This window comes from Hippocampus comes, unplaced genomic scaffold (genome assembly GCF_001891065.2).
Source record: "Hippocampus comes isolate QL1 unplaced genomic scaffold, H_comes_QL1_v1.1 scaffold118, whole genome shotgun sequence".
NCBI classification, from domain to species: Eukaryota; Metazoa; Chordata; class Actinopteri; order Syngnathiformes; family Syngnathidae; genus Hippocampus; species Hippocampus comes.
In genome coordinates, this window is record NW_017805461.1 from 907,032 (window position 1) to 923,075 (window position 16,044).

The 16,044-nt window shown below is 40.3% G+C and overlaps 1 protein-coding gene across 2 annotated transcripts in view; it reads left to right on the top strand.

Moving 5' to 3' along the window:
* Positions 1–16,044, top strand: part of LOC109518787 (A disintegrin and metalloproteinase with thrombospondin motifs 2-like) — a 116,379-nt gene that overhangs the window by 85,647 nt on the left and 14,688 nt on the right. For both annotated transcript variants that reach the window (XM_019874851.1, XM_019874852.1), the window contains exons 5-9: positions 8,866–8,949; positions 11,799–11,955; positions 13,723–13,828; positions 14,892–15,035; positions 15,510–15,642. In XM_019874851.1, the coding sequence (XP_019730410.1) occupies positions 8,866–8,949; positions 11,799–11,955; positions 13,723–13,828; positions 14,892–15,035; positions 15,510–15,642 (624 nt within the window). The remainder of the gene's footprint in view (positions 1–8,865; positions 8,950–11,798; positions 11,956–13,722; positions 13,829–14,891; positions 15,036–15,509; positions 15,643–16,044) is intronic.

Below are 16,044 nucleotides of genomic sequence, written 5' to 3' on the forward strand. Positions count from 1 at the left end.
ATAAACAGAAAGAAGGAAGGGTTGCCTCCCACACGCGGCGTCTTTATAACGCGCCTCCTCAAAGTTTGCTTTGCTTTGCACTCCTTCCTGATTTGCATCAGCAACGCTGTTGTAAAGTTAGTAGTTGAAAAAGTCATTAAATAAGCACATTTTCACAATTAGTTTGAAGAGCAAATGTTAATTTACTTAGTGATGAAAGTCCTCCGGATTTTCCCGGAGTTCCAGATTTTCAAATTTTCATGAAAGTTCCTCCGGAAAATTGAGGAAAAATTGCCTAAAATGAATCCGGATATTAGTTGACAACATTGAACGAACACGCATTTGAATTTGTTGTTTTGCTTTCACGAGCGTAGCCATGTTGAGGCACTAACACTAGTAGCAGTAACACCCCTCGTCTCGCATTCTCATGGCCTCGCCATATGTCGGAGATTTCGAAATTTTGGCGATAACGGAAGCCACAAAGGGTGCACGTGTGCACACAAAAGGCAGATTAATCATTGAATGTCGAGTATTTGAATAGCGTTTTGTGTAAACTAATTCATGTGTGTTCGGCCAGGTATGGCCCCAGCGCAATGTTCAAACAGGTAGACAGGCAAGCTGACATACGTGCAATAGACGCGAGTGTTAGGAACACGTTCAAGTGGTCATGGCTTGAGGAAAAGGACTTGAACGGAGATTTTTTTGTCCGACTACATTAGAAAGGTCGATAAACGTGGTAAGTCAGTTAAAATCATATATTTTTCCTTATACTTCCTTACTTAAATATATATACTTAAATACTTTTACTATACTGTACTTACTTAAATATATACACTTATATTATACTTACTGTACCTACAGTTTCCAGCAGCTTTTAATTTTAATTTTAATTATTGACTAATGTAAACTATATGCTGGTTTGTTGTTCCTGTTTACAAAACAAATTATCCCCAGTACACAGGTTGCAAACTCACGGGATCATTGTTTGTGGCCCGCTAAAGCAGATTACGTGCTTCTTTTTTTAATGCCACACTGTAGCAAAATTGTAAATTGTTTTCACATTTTGTAATGTGAACATATTCTTTTTTTTTTGTTTTGATCTTTTTAGCAGTTGAATTTTCCCATTTTTCTAATCTTCCTCTTTAAAAACTAGTTTTCCATCATGATGTTGCCCCACTCCTATGGATTTCTTTTAGGCCATTGCCGCCGATTCCGATATTTTCCAGAAAAAAAAATCCCAATAACCAATTCTTTGTCTGATTATTTTATAAATAAAATAAAACATCTATTAAATAAAATAACTTCTTTTTGGCCCCTTAATGCTTACAACAACAAATCTGTGAAATACAGGCAGAACATTTGACAGTTTTACAATACTTTGCCCTTTGGTATTTGATTCACTTTAGAAGAGAGAGGAATTTTCACCTTCAAAAACATGCATAAAAGTATGAACTGATGAATTCAGCTTCAGATTCCGGCCATAAATCTATGCAGTACATGAGCATCTTAATCTGTGAAATTACTTCCTGCAGGATGCCTTTTAACGTTGAAACACGTTTCGTCTAATCCATTGTTTTCTTTGCGATGAAGTAAGACTTCAAAATTTTTAAAAAATGCCTCTCACATCAACTCTCACAGAGTTGCATTTGAACTATATGATGGACAGAGAGAGAATTAAACTGAAACGGGAGCCAATTTTAACACTAACAATCCACACGGATAGATAGATAGTATGTAAAGAATAGTGTTCTGTCAGCCATGCATGCCCTTTACTGCCTCTTCATCCCTACTGGACAGCATTTACTGTTTTATGAGAAAGAAACTTTGTATTGGCGTTTCAGAACAAATCAGCAACATTCCAGCCGATTCTTCTTCTTCTTCTTCTTCTTCTTCTTCTTATTATTATTATTATTATTATTATCATTATTAAAGGCCTAATATTGGCCGATATAATCAGCTATCCGGTTAATTGGTTGGAGCCTAGTGTACACTGTCTTCACTAATTCGGTTTTACAGCCATACTAGCCCTCTTAGGGAAACCATAATTACTTTGTTCAATGAATTTACCTGCCCAAGTGAATCATAAATATCTAATCATTATTTTTTTATATTTAAATACAAACTCAGATTATGGAAAAACTAGCTCTACTCCCTTCCTGGTCACGTTGGTGTGTCCTATTTGTGTCTGTGTGTGCATGTTATCGACTTGGAGAGTATCCCAATGGGACGAGTTACGAGCTGTCGCTCGGTCAGTTTTTTTTGCTTTGCGCTGCGAGTCCACATTTGTGTTTTTTGATTGATTGATTCGTAAGCCAAGGTACTACTGTGCATTATGCGCTGTGCATCTGATATTTGACGTGTAGTTACTCATATCCCTCTGCGTGCCCCCGGCTGACTGCGAATGAAAGGCAAAGGTCAAGAGCAACTGTTTGATCAAGCGGTGTTCATGCATGTGTGTTTGTGCAGTAGGGTTTGGGGTGCGGGGTGCGGACTCAGGGTACTGCTGTGTTGCAGGACATCAAAGGACCCACCCACAGACATTTGAATCCTAAAATCTGAATTCTCTTTGAGAAGTTCAACTGCAGTTCAGCGTTTGTGTGTGTGTGTGTGTGTGTGTGTGTGTGTGTGTGTGTGTGTGTGTGTGTGTGTGTGTGCGCGTGTGCGTGTGTGTGTGTGTTGAATATGAGCACTGGTAATTCTACTTCCCACTCCTTTCCCATATGTTTACCGATTTTCTTTCTTACGCTGTTTTTTTGGTTTTTTTTTTTTTTTTTTACTATTGCTGCCAAATTTGGACGTGGGTGATGCTAGATTTTAGCCCATGCCATTGGAAGCACAAAACTCAAATATCAGCTTCACAACGTCAGATCTCAACTTAACTTGTGGAGGCTTGTCGAAGGCTTATGATGAAGGGATCCACATGCCATTATCGTGAAAAAGTCATAGCAGCAACAGTGTAACGTTTACAACTGTTAGACTTTCAGCTAATCCTTCAGGGGTCTGTATAATTTCATTTTCTGGCAGGCGACAAGTGGATGATATTAAACAGTAAAGAGCATGGCGAAGCTCAGATCACTTGACAATTCCATGCAACGGGTGTGTGTCCCAGACTTCAACCGCCTGGTCAAAGTATTTGTCGTTTTGGATATTATTGGTGGTGCCCCCTTCTGACAAAAATGTATAAATGTCAGGATTCCACTGAAATTGCTTCAGTTGCCAAACATAAGTTTGTCCATGACGCAACCCAAAGGTTTTATTTGAAAATATTATAGTTGCCGATTTCAAACTTGCTGCTATATTCATGAGTTCACAACTGAAGTGAAATGGAGCAAAGGTGCATTTCCGCTCAAATATCCAATAGTGCAATCACGCATCACTCTATTACAGAATCTATTTGGTACGAAAATTAAGGGTGCAGAGGGTGATAATTGTTATCAGACAGAGGAAGTGATTATATTTCACCTGGATGGAGAAGGCGGGCGGGGGAAATTATCCAATGCATTCTCCAGTTTTATTGTTCAAGTGCAACTTAATCTGGAGAAAATTAAAGTGTGCCAAATAGCAAGCTAAGACCTAGAGATGACCATCAAGGTGATGGATTCAATAGCCATCAGTGCGCCGTCTGTCTCATGAATGTCCATTAACAGAGACCTTTCGAGAGGTGCTGTAAAGTGTTAATCACACTCTCCTTGGATATGAATAGTGGGTGATAATGAGGGAGATGTCTGTGTGCATGTGAGGGAAGTCACTCACGTACATTTCTGTACATGAAGTTGACTTAGTTTTATGCCTCCGCAATACAGGAAGCCCCCTTAGGTAACAGCTGCCTCATTGTGATTGTCCGTGCTTGGCTGTTTAACCAGCCACCAAAGCAATGAGTAGTCAGATTATCAAATGGTAAGAGGATCCGGGAAAAGCAATCCAAACTACGGTAGGTAATAATTGACTGCTCGTCAGCTGGAAGTGTCACAGATATTCGTGAAGCGCTGTCAGACAGGCAACTCGAATTCTCACTATTTTAAGTCTTCCCAAGTGTGTCCCCAAAAAGATGGAGACAAACTGTGCCAAGATGCTTCTAAATCACACAGTGCTCATGCCAATTTTCATGTGATGACTCACTTATGTCTCATCAGCAAATGAGATGTTTTGCATGATAAATTACTTCAGTAGCATACATCATGTGAACAAAATAAATCTCAAGACACACATCTAAATTGCTTGCAGTGATTAATAATGAATCAGATGTTGGCCTCGATCCTAGGCTACGCTTTCCTTCACTGGCCTTTCCCACCCCTTGCAATCAAACTCACCAAAGGCCGGATTAATGTTCTCGTTTGTAAAAGATTATCCAGAGTGATTTGCTTGGAAAACTGACAGGTAAATGATACAACAGTTAAATCTTTCCGATCGCAAAGTATGGTTAAGCCACGCACTTCATGATTGTGAAGTGAAATGGAACGATGGCCAATCAGGAAGTGACCTGAAGCTTGCAGTTTGGGCGGACACAAATAGAGGAGCGAATGGTTGTATAGTGTTTGCCAACCATGTCCACAAGTGCCAAGGAGAAGAGTTTGTTTGCAGATAAGCTAACAAGAAGCCCACAGTGAGCCTCGCTTTTGATGAAGATTGAGTGATCCAAGTCGCAAATTGGTATGCGTGTACCCCGTTGAAGACGATTTCCAACTATTTAGAGAGACTTTCACTAATTACGTTTTGCATCTTTACATATGGCTACTTCATGAGGATATGCTGCACAGATTTATTTTAAGACTTTATAATTTCCATATCTGCATTTATCTCTGTTAAGGCCAAGAGGTATCACCTGTATGTTTTTTTTAAATCATTGTATCATGACCAACTGTTGAGCTCCTATTAAAAGTGTGATGTGGCAGCAGCTAAATGTGCAGATTAAAAGTAGCAAGGTTTTTTTTTCTTTTATAACTCTGAATCACCTTTTTATGGTTTGCCAACTTTTAATTTGATCTATCACCACCGCAACACTAACACAAGGCTGTACATCAGGGGTGTCAAACTCATTTCACATGGTGGGCCACATACGGCCTGGGTAGATGTCAAGTGGGCCGGACCATTAAAATGATACCATACTTTGCTATAAATAACCAAAACAACATGTCTTTCCTTTGTTTTGGTATAAAGAAGCACAAGAACATTAGGAAAATGTTGAAATTAAATGAACATATCTTTTACAAAACATTTCATGAAGCACCTTACATTTCCTTTGACAAATGTGCAATTTACTTTTATCATTCACATATATGCATTGCAACTGATCCCACTGATTGTACAAACTTTAACAAGTAATTGGTTTTGAAAAATATAGTAATGCACTTTAAGATTAAACGAGATTTATAAAGAAAGGAAGTTTTAAACCATTTACACGTGCATATAAAATCTAAATGTAATCCCTGCCTACACCTTACAAACTAAGGAGCGTGCTATTAAATGTGTAAATGTGAGAGTGCTATTGATAGCGTCTGCTGTCATGGGTCTGTCTCAGTGATGGACTGAGGCTGCTGTTGTCTTCTTCTCTGATCAAAACAGTGTCCCCTAGCGGATACTCAATGAATTGCACCTTATTAAAAATATTTATTCTGTGTCTTTTATGCATTTTCTTCACTTTTAAATTATCCTGTGGGGCCTGATTGAACGGCCCGCGGACCGTATGTTTGACACCACTGCTTTACATAATCATCTCGCGGGCCGGATTAAAGTCCTTTGCGGGCCGGATCCGGCCCACGGGCCGTACGTTTGACACCCCTGCTGTACATATTTCCAGACTAATACGGTAAGTCATTTTCCATTTGGTGCATCTGTGTGTTTTTTGCACCTTATTTGTTTTTGTAAATGTGATTCATTCTTGTGTGTCATTGTTGTAGATATCATGGAGCTGAATGTCGTGAGGAACGGTCAAATGTCCAAGGCTGGATTTATATTGCAAAGCTAAAAAAATAAATAAAATGTGTAAATGAGCATTCTACTAACATTAGATTTTGATCTGCCGCTAAGTTGCTAACCTGTAGCAATGCAGGTGCACCACTGAAGCGTTCCCCTGAGTCAAGTCAACTCAGTGTTATTTACATAGCACCATTTCACAACAAAAGTTATCTCAAGGCACTTTACACATTGAGAAGGTCAAGAACCATACTCTTCATTCCGTACTTCAGCTATACCTATATCTTTGTACGGTTTAAGAAAAAGAAGGGAAAAATTCCCCTGAGCAAGGGGGAAAGGATCAAAGAACAATTTGGAACAACAACAGCCGAATCAACAACAGAAATAGTCCCTGAATAACAGCAACAACGTCAACACTGGTCCACTCCCAACACCATTGTCCCAGAGATGAAGAGAAGCAGAAAATCATACTTACATGGATGGTGATGAGCCAACAGCACGCCTAACAATGGCTGCATCCCTCATCATAGCTGTAATATTATCAACAAATGGAAATATAGAGGGAAGAAGGATAAACAGCAAAGAAGGGAAAGGGAAGCCTGGCGCATCGAGGGACATTTCTCGGCAGTCTATGGCAGCTTAACAAAGAGTTGAGCCAGGACAAGCATGAGTCATCCCTGACTCTAATCTTTTTCAAATAGCAAAGTTTAAAGTTTACTCTTAGATGGAGAAGAAGGCGTCCGCCCTCTTGACTGAGTCGAGAAGATGGGCCCACAGGAAATGAGCCTGACAGAAGGTTTGACCATGCATTCCAATCAAAAAACAAAAATTGAAACCCAAGTATGCCCTGGCAGCATCAACCTTCAAACACTAACTTCCAAAGTTATGGTTGTGTAGACCCAATTGCATTCTCATCTAATTGAAACTGTTGATCCAGATCAAACCTGAATCCGTGAATGCACATTTAATACTAATAAAAAAGCTCGTCAATCATTCATTTTAGCTTTCCGTCGCAATGTTGAAAAATTATGAGCCTATAAAATAACAAAATAGGTTTTGTTTTCCCTGAACATTTTGTATTTTTCAAGTAAATTGTTCTGCTTCTATTCTATGATTTAATAATCTATCTCAGAGACACAACCATGATTTTTCTAAGGCAAAGTCACTAGCCCAGGTGTGGGAGTAGCAGACAGAGGCACCGATGAAAAATTCTATTGGCTGTAAGTTTAAGATCCAATTTTTAGGAGCTCGCCTCATCTCAAGGTCACTGTGCTTTACTTCTGAACATTCTTTTTTTTTTTCCATAATCCTTTGTTGAGTGCTGTGGTGTATTTCTCCTGCTCGGTCCTGCACACAGTTAGAGGTCAAAAAGACCCATTTTGTCTCATAGGCTAATTACAGTCTGCATTTATTTTGGTTCCCCTTGGGTAAACACACACTTCCAGATGGAAAGTGCTGTTTCCACTAAAACCGCTAATGTTATTTTAGGGATTTTCAATGTTTGATGCTGGTGTGGAAGTCTATGTACAGTTTGCTTTCAAAAGGTTTATAAGGATTTCATCACTTACCACATACACGTTAACACGAACAAGAAAAGCTTGAACCAGACAATAGCGTCATGCTGAGGCAATGCACTAAAACCAAATCGCATTCAGGACTTTGCAGAAAACAAATCATGTATCCTTTCAGATTTTTCCCGAACAGCCTGCTAAAACATCCAGCTTTGCACCCCCCACACACCGGCATTGATTGCTGAGTCTTTTCTCTCATCTATGCAAATGCTTTTCCATAGCTCGACTTACCGTTATTCCCTCAGAATATGTAGTCTTATATTTCCTTTTAAAAAAAAAAAAAAAAAAAAATCTCTTTTCATTTCTCAGTGCTTCCCCACTCTTCATCTAGGCTCTATTCGAAGCATTCCTCAATTTTTTTTCTCTGGGTGCCACTGTTTATTGTTCCTCTCCCCTTACCTCCGTGTATGTGTGCCTGAATGCTTTTGTGTGTTTGCGCGTGTGTGTATGTTGCGCTCGGTAGTATGTCCATCAGCTATCTCATTACGGCTGTCTCTTTTTACATCCTTTTGCCTCATTAGGCACCACCCAAAGCCACTAAGACCAGCAGGCCTTAACTCCCACCCCAATTTGCCCTGTACATATGTGTGTATGTATTGTTTTGTGCCATTTTCACTGCTTCTTGTTCCATTCATGTGATTTAAATGAAACAAGTGCGTAAAAAGTTAAGAGGTTAAAAAATGTGTATGTTCTTATGGTCACATAAGTTACCGAACCTGCTTTCAAGGTTGAATATTGGATGTGTGTGTGTGTGTGTGTGTGTGTGTGTGTGTGTGTGTGTGTGTGTGTGTGTATATAATTTATTTTTGAATGAGCGGTGGGTCGACTGGTTAGCATGTCGGCCTCCCAGTTCAGAGGTGCAGGGTTCGATTCCCACCTTCCTGTGTGGAGTTTGTTTGTTCTGCACCGCTTTTCTCCGGGTTTCCTCCCACATTCCAAAAACTTGCATGAAAGGTTGATGGAACACTCAAAATTGTCCCTAGGTATGAGTGTGAGTGCGGATGTTTGTTTGTCTGTATGTGCCCTGCGATTGGCTGGCAACCGGTTCAAGGTGTCCCCTGCCTCCTGCCCAAAGACAGCTGGGATGGGCCCCTGGATAGATAGTGATAGTGAAGGTACGGTCCTTCTTTTGGAATAAGAGTCACAAAGTTAAGATCAAAGTCTCATTGGGCTTGAGACATGATAATGTTAGACCTCCAAGTTTTTATGGAACTTTGGTAGTCTGCCCAATTTTGCTTGGGACGTTCTACTTTGAAAGATTTACAACACATGACTTGTGCTCACTCAATCAGACAACAAGTTGGAAAGACTTAATTTTTGTATGGATCATCAAGAAATGTATTTTCTGATTACATTTGGAGGTTTTTCAATGAGACTATTGCCTTCCTGTGTGTGTCCTCAGGTCAATGAGATCTACCATGACCAATCTCTGGGGGCAAAAATCAATGTGGTGCTGGTGCGGATTATCATGTTGGGCTATGGAAAGGTAAGATCTGAAACAAGTGCTACTCAAACTGGTCGTCCGCAAAATTATATGCAAGTGCATCCCTCTGTAGGTGCAATAGCATGCCCAGAAAACAAACATACTAAACCAATCATTGCTCACTCACGAGCTTAGCTTTTGGCCACCTAAAGTGCTTCTATGACTTGGACGTATCACATAAATAGCTGCTCTTGTTGAATTGCACAAGTGAAGCAAGACTTTTCGGGAAAGTATTGGTTACTTGGAAGTACATACCTAAGGTGCAAATATTCCACTTTCAGCGCTTTTGCAACATAGAAAGTGGCACCATTATGCTATTTATCAATTTTAATAAAGAGCCAACAAATCAAAAGGTTCACACACTATACTTTTTGTGAACCTTTTTTAATCACTTCTATGAATAAAACATACATTTTTATACTATTGCATTGATATTACAAAAATTCCTACGATACTTGCTCAGGTCAGCTTGCACATTCATCTCATCATGTCCTTTTCATCAAAGTGAGATGTGAATTCATTTGGACGAAATGTTGACTGATAATTTTGTCTTTGTTCTTCATTGTAAATTTTTTGCCTGCTGCCACTATGCATCCAGCAGTGTTTGAGTTAAGTCATGAATAATGAGGTTGAAATGCTAAAAAAAAAAAAAGACACCCAAATGGAGCTAAATTCCCATCGCTTTGCACATGGCAGTTATATCTAATGGGCGTAAGGAGTGTAAGTGGTCCTTGGAAAAAAATGTCCTTAAATGTGTCCCTGGTCTCAAAATGTTTAAGGCCAATCTGTGAAGTAAATTCTGAGGTTCCTGGAAACAGTGAGGTCCTTTCTCTTTTATAATAAGGACTCGGCTTGATACAAGGATATTGCTACAGTCACTTTGAATAACTGCATTAAACACAGCCAATTCTTTCACACGCATAAGCAAGCACGCCGACACACGCAACATTGCCCCGGGGCCTGTTATTCCAGTGGACTGAGCAAAAGAAGAACTAAAAGCATGGGGCATCTCGGGGGAGAGTTTTCAAGTTGTACGCCCTCACAGTTCAGCACAAAAGCACAAAGAAATTCTGGCCGTTATGTAATCAGCCTTCCTCCCAGTAGACAGCAGCACCGAATCATGGGAAGTCCGAGCAAAGGTAAACAATCAATGATCAGAATCTCCCATTCATAAACCGAGAGACAGGACAGAGAGGGCAAAGGAACAAAGCAGTGATAAATTCAAAGTGCAAGGATTACCCCACAGGATGATAACGCCCATTATAATGGAGGGATTGCTGCTCTGTGATACACTTGTCCTTCTGTAGCCTTATCTTTTCCTCTCCTATCTCCATGTGCGCAGTGCCACTGGAGCCCTGCGAAACACACGCACGCACGCACGCAGACAAAGTTCCATCAGTCATCCCCTATTGCAGCTTTAGCCAAAGAGCTGGCTGTCCATCATCCCCAATTACCGTGGCAACCGAGCTGCACCCAGACAGCCTGCAGATTGGCTGTGTGACCCTGAAAACTGACACACCCTCACACAAGCACAGCATGCTCAGAGGATGCTATTAAAACTTGTATTTGGGGAGAAAAGAAAAAAAACATTCCGATTTGATCACCATTTTGGGATTTTTATATAGTCGATTATATTATTCAGTCAAATGAAAACTCCGATTTCAAACACGTCTCAACTTAATTATATCATTGATGCGACATAATTGCAACGTAGCTGAAAAGCATCAACTGGTGGGCGTTTCATAATTAATATTGAGCAAATATTCTACTAAAATTCTGTTGTTTTAAGTGTATTTTTTAAAATTGATACAAAGAAAACACTTTATATCTATCTGTGTTGTGTGTTGTATTGCCAGATTTTTTTTGCTCTACAATGGATGAATTCTCTCGTACCGCAAATAGAACAATACACTCGAAATGGAAATCAATTTTCTGTATTGATAATGCATCATGGAATATATTTGATTTTTCTAATTACCGCGGAACAGTTCAAACGTTGAACTAAATTATTGTCTTGGAGTTGTCAGGGCTTGCGATTAGATGAAGACCTGTGTGAGAGACCTTTTCAATAAAAGTTAGATATTAATCAAATCAACTTTGAATACCTGAAATGACACTGGCCAACAAGCAAGTTGTAATCAGAGATGGCGTTATGGGTCTCTATTCCCTCAGCATATTTTTTACTCTGATTGATTTTTTATTTATTTACACGTGAGTTTTTTTTTTTTTTCGATATTTTCATTTTTTGTTTTTAAGTTTGAGTATCCAGTTCTGGTAAAATGGCATAGGAGCAAAGAAGCAACAAAAACAACCTTTTAACTAACTTTTTTTTTTTTTTTTTTTTTTTTTTTTTTTTTTTTTTGGGGGGGGGGTTTCCACCGCATGTTTGCATTTGTAATTACCGGTAGTTTAATTTTGGCAGCTAAAACAACCCATTTTAAGTTACATAAAGTTAAAGTTGATTTTTTTTTTTTTGTAAGCGTGCTTTGAGATTTGGCCATCCCCGATATTGGGGGTATTCTTACTACACATTTGAACTTTCACGACAGTGTGAAAATTTTGAAAACCAAGCTAGATCAGACATATGTTGTTTGAAAGGACAAAGGAGGCAAGAAGAAGGTAAAAAGAAATGCACTTTAAGTGGGTTTTTTTCTGTAGTTAGTGCATTATTTTATTTTCTATTACTATGAAAGTCATTTGGATTGCGTGATGCTTTCGTCTGACAATTTTCCATTACTGTGTGTCATCTGAAAAAGCAATACAGTGGCACTGCCCCCTACAGGGTCAAAGTCAACAGCAGCTTTTTGTGTGAATTACATTTTCTGTCACTGTGACTATTTTTCTCTTTGCAGTCCATGACTCTCATTGAGAGGGGTAACCCTTCCCAAAGTCTGGAGAACGTGTGTCGCTGGGCCTTTCTACAGCAGAAGCAGGACATTGGGGATGCCGAGTATCACGACCACGCCATCTTCCTCACACGGCAGGAATTCGGCCCCACAGGCATGCAGGGTAATGACCAAGACACGTAGGACTCTTCCAGAATGCCATCTGATGAACGTAGTGTCGTGTACAGCCAAAGCAGAGTATCCCAGCCTCTTCCTTCCGCTGCCTCACGCAGCATAGTGCACTGTGAGTTTGGCGGTCGGTGGTTTTGCGTGCATCAGAGTGCAAGCTAACAGGAAGGCCCAGGGGAGAGGCGTCTAAAGGCAATGGCCTAGCTACACAGAAGCCCTTCAGCTGCCCTTGGGCTCAGTCTTCTGCAACAGAAAATCAATAGACAGAGCAGGGCCAGGAACGGCTCCACAATTAGAAGAAGCATAGGACACACAAGATAGCCACACACTCTTTTAGGAGTTAGCTTTAGACACATAAGCACACAGGTTTGTGGTTGTGTGCAACATTCAATCTCTCCACTCTTTTCGGAAATCATACAACAAGGCTGCAAATAAAGATATCATTTGAATCATTTGACAGAATCGAGGCGTTCACATGATCTAATTTGTATCATTTAAAACATGTAATTTTCGCCATTAAATACAGCGGTTGTAAATCTTTACGCACAAGTACCAGAAAAAAGAAAAAAAATAGCTCTCCAAGTACGACCATAATGACCAACATTAAAATACAATAGCCCAGTAAGCCAAAGTGCTGTTTAAAAATAAGACAGAGGTTGTTTTAACACTGACTATACATTGAAACACAGGGAAATAAAAACAGTGCTGAATATAATGATTTTGAATGCCTTGTGCAATATAATAAAAATAAGCTAAATAAAAATTGTTCCTCCATAAAAGTTCAATACCAAAGAGTTCTTAAAAGATTGGATCCCAATGTATTGTATAATAAGTTAAATACAACTGAACTGTACCTAGGCAGTGACTCACACAATATGTCAAGTATTTTTGTTTTCATTTTAAGATTGCAAATTATTTTGTGTGTATTCAAATACATCTGTTTGCAATGTGTCTGGATAGTATGTTGAAATAATACATTGCAGATGTTCATCTGCAGCTGGTGGTCCGTGTGTATCCTCTGAGATGAACGGCGATTCACTGTCAAATATCCCAAACCATTGGAGGATGATCGAGTGGATACCTGGTGTTCGTCTTCCTTTAACACTTAATCAGCGAGTTCATCATACTGTAGTCCCAAAAATGAAAAAATTAAAATCACTCATCGAGGAAGTTAGAACCATTTTTATTCACACAACAAAGTGACTGAGTAGATAAAAAGAAAATGAATACAGCATTCTGTACGTGTAAGAAATAGTACACAAACAATTAAATATATATTGTCACCTTTGGTGCTGTAAGTAGAATTTCACAACTGCAGTAAAACTTTCACTGGTTGCTTTCGTCACTCCTTCTGCCCACCATCCTCATCCTCCCAGTCATACCCGAGCTGCTTTCACTCAGGCCATAGATTTTTGTCCTCATTGCAACGGACATTTTCCATCGTGATGCAGCAAGGGAAGAGACGGCACAAATGTCTCAACTCCTCCCCTACAATGATCTGTAATGTCCTCGCACGTAACATCCATTACATGAAACAAGGACCTCCGGTCCTGAGCCCGATGTTTATACACACTCCACCTCCAAGCAAAAAAAAAAATAATAATAATAATAACAATAAATTAACAATTACTGACATTCAACCAATCAGTTTAGATCAGCAAAAATGGCTATGTCTCCCGACGGTGGTTCTCAAACAGCAGCATCGTTAATAGGCAATTTTTGATACAGCGTTGATTGTTTCTCTTCAATTCCTATTGTGTAGGTTATGCGCCAGTGACGGGCATGTGCCATCCAGTAAGAAGCTGCACTTTGAACCACGAGGATGGTTTCTCTTCTGCCTTTGTGGTAGCACATGAGACTGGACATGTGTAAGTACCTTGGCATAACATCGTGTCCTGTACATGCTACACATTTCCCTTCCTTTCACTCATTTTCATCTTGCCCCCCCCCCCCCCACTCCTCTGAGATGAACGGCGATTCACTGTCAAATATCCCAAACCATTGGAGGATGATCGAGTGGATACCTGGTGTTCGTCTTCCTTTAACACTTAATCAGCGAGTTCATCATACTGTAGTCCCAAAAATGAAAAAATTAAAATCACTCATCGAGGAAGTTAGAACCATTTTTATTCACACAACAAAGTGACTGAGTAGATAAAAAGAAAATGAATACAGCATTCTGTACGTGTAAGAAATAGTACACAAACAATTAAATATATATTGTCACCTTTGGTGCTGTAAGTAGAATTTCACAACTGCAGTAAAACTTTCACTGGTTGCTTTCGTCACTCCTTCTGCCCACCATCCTCATCCTCCCAGTCATACCCGAGCTGCTTTCACTCAGGCCATAGATTTTTGTCCTCATTGCAACGGACATTTTCCATCGTGATGCAGCAAGGGAAGAGACGGCACAAATGTCTCAACTCCTCCCCTACAATGATCTGTAATGTCCTCGCACGTAACATCCATTACATGAAACAAGGACCTCCGGTCCTGAGCCCGATGTTTATACACACTCCACCTCCAAGCAAAAAAAAAATAATAATAATAATAACAATAAATTAACAATTACTGACATTCAACCAATCAGTTTAGATCAGCAAAAATGGCTATGTCTCCCGACGGTGGTTCTCAAACAGCAGCATCGTTAATAGGCAATTTTTGATACAGCGTTGATTGTTTCTCTTCAATTCCTATTGTGTAGGTTATGCGCCAGTGACGGGCATGTGCCATCCAGTAAGAAGCTGCACTTTGAACCACGAGGATGGTTTCTCTTCTGCCTTTGTGGTAGCACATGAGACTGGACATGTGTAAGTACCTTGGCATAACATCGTGTCCTGTACATGCTACACATTTCCCTTCCTTTCACTCATTTTCATCTTGCCCCCCCCCCCCCCATTCCCACCTCCCAACTCCAATGTTTTGCCGCAGGCTGGGCATGGAACACGACGGTCAGGGGAACCGCTGTGCTGATGAGGTGCACATGGGGAGCATCATGGCCCCGTTGGTTCAAGCTGCCTTTCACCGTTTTCAATGGTCCAGGTGTAGCATGCAAGAGCTGGGACGCTACCTCCAGTGAGACTTGCACACACATGAGACGAGACCAAACAAAAGTCTGTATTGTGTTGTATTTCACCGCTTTAGTGCGAGGCCCTGTGAAGTAAATTCATAGATTTGTTTTTAAATACGCTCTACACGTTTGAAGGTTGTTGCTGAAAATGTGCCAAGACTTAGAAGTGAAACTATATATTATTCAATTAAAATTTTTTAAAAAAATGAGATAAATGGTGCTATCTTTGTGAGCAGGCGCCCCCGTACGCTCAGCTTATAAACTTCATTTTGGTGCGAGGTCGAGCCCAGTGTGCATGTTAAAACTGCAGACTCCTCAGCAGCCGAGTTGTCAGCACGCCTGCCTCTGGACTGACTGGCTAGCAGTCCAGGATGTAGACCACTATTTAACTGAAGTCAGCCGCGCTCGGCCCCAGCACGATAAAGTTTCACCCAACGCTTCCAGAACAATAAGACATCTCATCCGATTGTCTTTCCCAGTTCCTATGACTGTCTCCGTGACGACCCTTTTGACCACAACTGGCCATCGCTGCCACAGCTTCCTGGTTTACACTACTCCATGAATGAACAGTGCCGCTTCGACTTTGGTGCGGGCTACACCATGTGTACTGCGGTAAGAGACGCCCCCCCCGCCCCCTTTATGTCAACTAACACGGCGATAGACACTTATCCTGTACTCTTATCTGTCTGTCAGTTTACAATGTTCCTTGTTCCATGAGAGCAGTTTTGAGGGTAAATACTGACATCTCATGTCCCGTGTTCCCCCGCTATATCATGGTTCAAAGGTCACACGATTTTACAGTAAACTGAACATGTGGCTCGCTAACGTCACGTCACCTCGCCAGGCCCCACCGCTTAACTCATTTAATGCCAGCCGTTTTTCTCAAATGATTAACATTTGACAAATTTTTGAAGGCCTACAGAAAACAAATAAAAGGCCGACAAAAAAGCTTGAACCCTCTACTTTCATCAGGAAAAAAAGTACATTTCTACCTTTTATCATTCTTCAGTAAAC